The 4,712-nt window shown below is 45.0% G+C and overlaps 1 protein-coding gene across 1 annotated transcript; it reads left to right on the top strand.

Moving 5' to 3' along the window:
• The first annotated feature begins 418 nt into the window (after positions 1-418).
• On the top strand, positions 419-2,743 carry LOC124850803 (flocculation protein FLO11-like). Its single transcript, XM_047335775.1, has 2 exons — positions 419-461; positions 2,070-2,743. The coding sequence occupies exons 1-2, from the start codon at positions 419-421 to the stop codon at positions 2,741-2,743; spliced, it is 717 nt and encodes a 238-aa protein (XP_047191731.1).
• Positions 2,744-4,712: the final 1,969 nt, after the last annotated feature.

Raw genomic sequence — 4,712 nt, forward strand, 5'->3', positions numbered from 1 at the left:
GCTCTCTCTCTCTCGCACACACACACATACACACACACAAACACACACACAGACACAAACACACACACACACACACACACACACACACACACACACTCACACAGACACACACACACACACACACACAGACACACACACACACTCACTCACACTCACAGACACACACACACACACACACAAACACACACACACACACACACACACACACACACACACTCACTCACTCACTCACTCACTCACTCACTCACACACAGACACACACTCACTCACTCACTCACTCACTCACACACTCACACTCACACACTCACACACACACACACTCACACACACACACTCACTCACACTCACAGACACACACACACACACACACACACACACACACACACACACACAGTACACTTTGTCGCAGGTCCTAATGATGAGTGACTCTCAAGTTAATGAAGCCGTTTACGGGACATATGGTCGGTCGACGCCTGAACGTGAGCAGGGACGAGCCAACGCGACATCTGTTCTTCAAGTAGCCAACTAGCTTCCACTGGGACAGACGGTTCGGTCGAGGCGCAGTAGCCCTGCGGCTAGTTGGCCAAAGGATTTACTGTGGATGTCACTTCTCACTTTGTCATTTCTTCTTCTCTTTCCTTTATATCACTTCTGTTTCTGTTATTTTCTTTAATCTTCTCTTCTACGTTGCATTAATTTAACAGATGCTTTTTTCTCCAAAGCGACTTAGAATAATTACATTCAACCGTGAAGATATTATCCAAAAAGTGCAAGAATCATGAAAGTACATCAACTTGTATCAAAAAGGCAAAAACCAGCTTCAAGTGCTCTATTTTAGAATGTTATTTTTTTTTTATTGTTGCCTCTTGTCATCTTGATGAACTCTCAGCTAAAGGGAATCAAACGGCATCGTACGTCTTCTTTAACTGTTTCTTGCACTCACGTGTTCCAGCAGTTAAGTCAGGGTTATTTATTCATATCAGTAAATAAATGGAAATAAAAATGAAAATGCCTGGAAACGGCCACAGATTATATAACGGGCAGCTTGAATACCATGTGTTCTCGTCCGAATCCGTTTGGCTGCCTCTGGAGTTTTCTGCTCGTCCTTCTTTGAAGTCATAAGTTTCAGTAGTTTCCAGTGATGACGAGCAGAAAATCCTCAATCGTTGGTCGTCAGCTTCTCCCAGACACTCAAGACATTCAAGTTCCTGCCACTTTATAGTATTTAAACTAAGTCAATCTGACTTGTATTCCCTGATGCAACAGATGGATTTTCTCCCAGGATGTTTTCTGTGCCGGCTGCAGGTCGTGACCTCACCGCGCCTTGAGTTTCTGCTACACTGTAAAAAAAAATCAACAACAAAACTACACACACTCACTGAGAGCGCAGAAGTGAATTTGTCCCATTTCTGTTCCGTCCCATGAATTGTTTGCTCAGTAAAACCCGACCGGAACGCGATTGCTCGGTGACATTAACTAACTCCTCGCGGCTGCACAGGAGCGTTTCCACGACAACAACAACTCATGCATCCTCGATCAGTCTGTTGGAGGACGTCGCCTCCTGCGAACAGGTCCTCGTTGTTTGCGTCGCACAAACTCTTGTTTGGCAGGAAGTCAGGAAAGGGCGGAGGGGACCCGACGAGCACGACGATGAAATGTTGATTATCGAGTGTCGGCACATTGAGCTCGTGGTATATATATATATATATATATATATATATATATATATATATATATATAATAACTCTCTACAAGCTCCGTCTAGACTTTGCAGCGGCTGTGCGACGAGCAGTTTGTGGGCGTCAGTGTGAATCTGGAAGGAGAACTGCTCAGTGAAACGCTGAAGGAGAAATTTAGTCTTTCAATTTCTTCTCTCTGATCAACAGACGAAGCACTTTCGCCCCCACATGGACTTATTTTTTTGTTTTAAAGAGGGATTCATTGGCAAGTTTGATACAAGGGATCGAGACATCGTTTGCTGGGGCGAGTGAACCTGGACATGAATAAAACACTTTCCTACGGAAAAGAACAAATATGCTTGCGTGTGCAAAACTCCTCCGGGCTTTGAGGACACGAAATCACTCAGCTGCAAAGATCCCACCACGACCTCCCACGACCTCCCACGACCTCCCACGACCTCCGACGACCTCCAACGACCTCCCACGACCTCCCACGACCTCCGACGAGCTCCAACGACCTCCCACGACCTCCCACGACCTCCCACGACCTCCGACGACCTCCAACGACCTCCCACGACCTCCCACGACCTCCCACGACCTCCGACGACCTCCAACGACCTCCCACGACCTCCCACGACCTCCGACGACCTCCAACGACCTCCCACGACCTCCCACGACCTCCGACGACTTCCGACGAGCTCAGACGAACTCCCACGACCTCCGACGACCTCCAACGACCTCCCACGACCTCCAACGACCTCCCACGACCTCCCACGACCTCCAATGACCTCCCACGACCTCCCACGACCTCCGACGACCTCCCACGACCTCCCACGACCTCCCACGACCTCCCACGACCTCCAACAACCTCCAACGACCTCCCACGACCTCCGACGACCTCCCACGACCTCCAACGACCTCCCACGACCTCCGACGACCTCCAACAACCTCCAACGACCTCCCACGACCTCCCACGACCTCCGACGACCTCCAACAACCTCCAACGACCTCCCACGACCTCCAACGACCTCCCACGACCTCCGACAAGCTCCTGCTGCCACTGAGAACTTATTATGTTGTTTTTCAAAAACTGACGGATGCACATGTATGTGTGTGTGTGTGTGTGTGTGTGATAAAGTCTGAACTGAACTGCGATCGGAGAAGAAAAGGAAGTTCCCGACTCTTATTGTGGTTCTGGTTTAAGTTAATACAGTAAAAACGTATTCCCATTTTAACAAATTTGGAGCTGACAGACTGTAAAAGAAATATGTTTCTTGTGAACATGATCCAACAGCAAATAACGTGTCCTCCAACGTGCAGCTGCAGTTGATTTACAATGTGTAGAAACGTAAAGTGCAGGAGAGAAGGAGTTACTGTGTGTGGATCATCTTTTGACAGATAAACATATCTACACACGTGACATAAAGAAAACCCTCTCCGTGACGGAGCCGTGTGGTCTGCGTGTGGACACGCTTCCCCCGGTGAGCGGCGAGCGTGCGTGTGAAGCCGAGCATTTCTATTATGCAAATGGAGGAAACCTTCATTTACAATTCATTTCATTTTTAATGCAACGGATAAAAAGGTTCACGTGTTTTTCTCGCGTAATTGCTGCTGCTGTGTGAATGGGAACGTACACGCGTGTGCATGCCATCGTGTCCAACTCCTCTTATAAATAGTTCTTTCTTTCTTCCTTTCTGCGAGACTGACGTACGCGAGGCGTGAGGGACCCGGCACACGACACATCCTCCCTCCAGGAATTCGCTTCATTAGTAGCCAGCGGCGGCGGCGAAGGTGCACGAGGGCGTCTTCCGCTCGACGACGGCGGCAGATGTGTTCAACTTCAATTATGGTTTTAATTTAACTTTCCCCTTTTTTCCGGGACGTCGTCGCTCTGTGAACCTCATTGCACACACATACATATATATACATATACATATATATATCTACATATACTGTACACACACACACACACATATATATATATATATACATATATATATATATATATATATACACACACACATACATATATACTGTATACATATATACTGTATATATACACACACACATATATATACTGTATATATATATATATACACACACACACATACATATATATATATATATATAGTATATACATATATACTATATACATATATACTGTATATATACACACACACATATATATATATTGTATACATATATATACACACACACACACATATACATACATATATATTGTATACATACATACATACATACATATATATATAGACATATATATACACACACATACATATATATGTACACACACATACATATATATTGTATACATATATATATATATATATATATATATATATATATATATATATATATATATATATATATATATATATATATATATATATAGACATATATATAGACATATATATACACACACATACATACATATACACACACACACACACACACACACACACACACACACATATATGTATATATAGGCTGGTGGATAAACACACTCCTGCAGACTGCAGCAGCAGGACGATGCGGCTGAAGCGCTGCACGAGTTGTTTTTGTGCTGGTCAGCACTTCTCTTTCCTGTTGTCTGTTTCTTCTCATCACCTCAGAGCAGCCGGAGCCGTCGAGCTCTCGACAAACAGCGTCTGTTCCTTTTGAACCGGCCAAAGACACGAAGCTCGACAACACATCGCGACACTTCGGCAGCAGTTTATCCAACAGTCGTGGTAAACGTCTGTGTGTTGTGATTCTAAAGAATCATCGCCGACAGTCGGTGAACTTCTCGTCTCATTAGTGACGAGCTCGTCTGGATCCTCGCGCTCACAGATGAGGAACTGAATGTTTGCCAGGGACGTTTCTGAAACGCTCGACGTGAAGACGATTAATGTTCTAAGGCAGCGATCAATAATCACCCAACTCGCTCAGATCTGCTTCGTCACAATCACTTACAACTGTCCAAAAATCAAACCCCAAATCCCGCAGAGACTGTTTACTTACATTAGGCACATT

This window comes from Scophthalmus maximus, chromosome 11, assembly GCF_022379125.1.
Source record: "Scophthalmus maximus strain ysfricsl-2021 chromosome 11, ASM2237912v1, whole genome shotgun sequence".
NCBI classification, from domain to species: Eukaryota; Metazoa; Chordata; class Actinopteri; order Pleuronectiformes; family Scophthalmidae; genus Scophthalmus; species Scophthalmus maximus.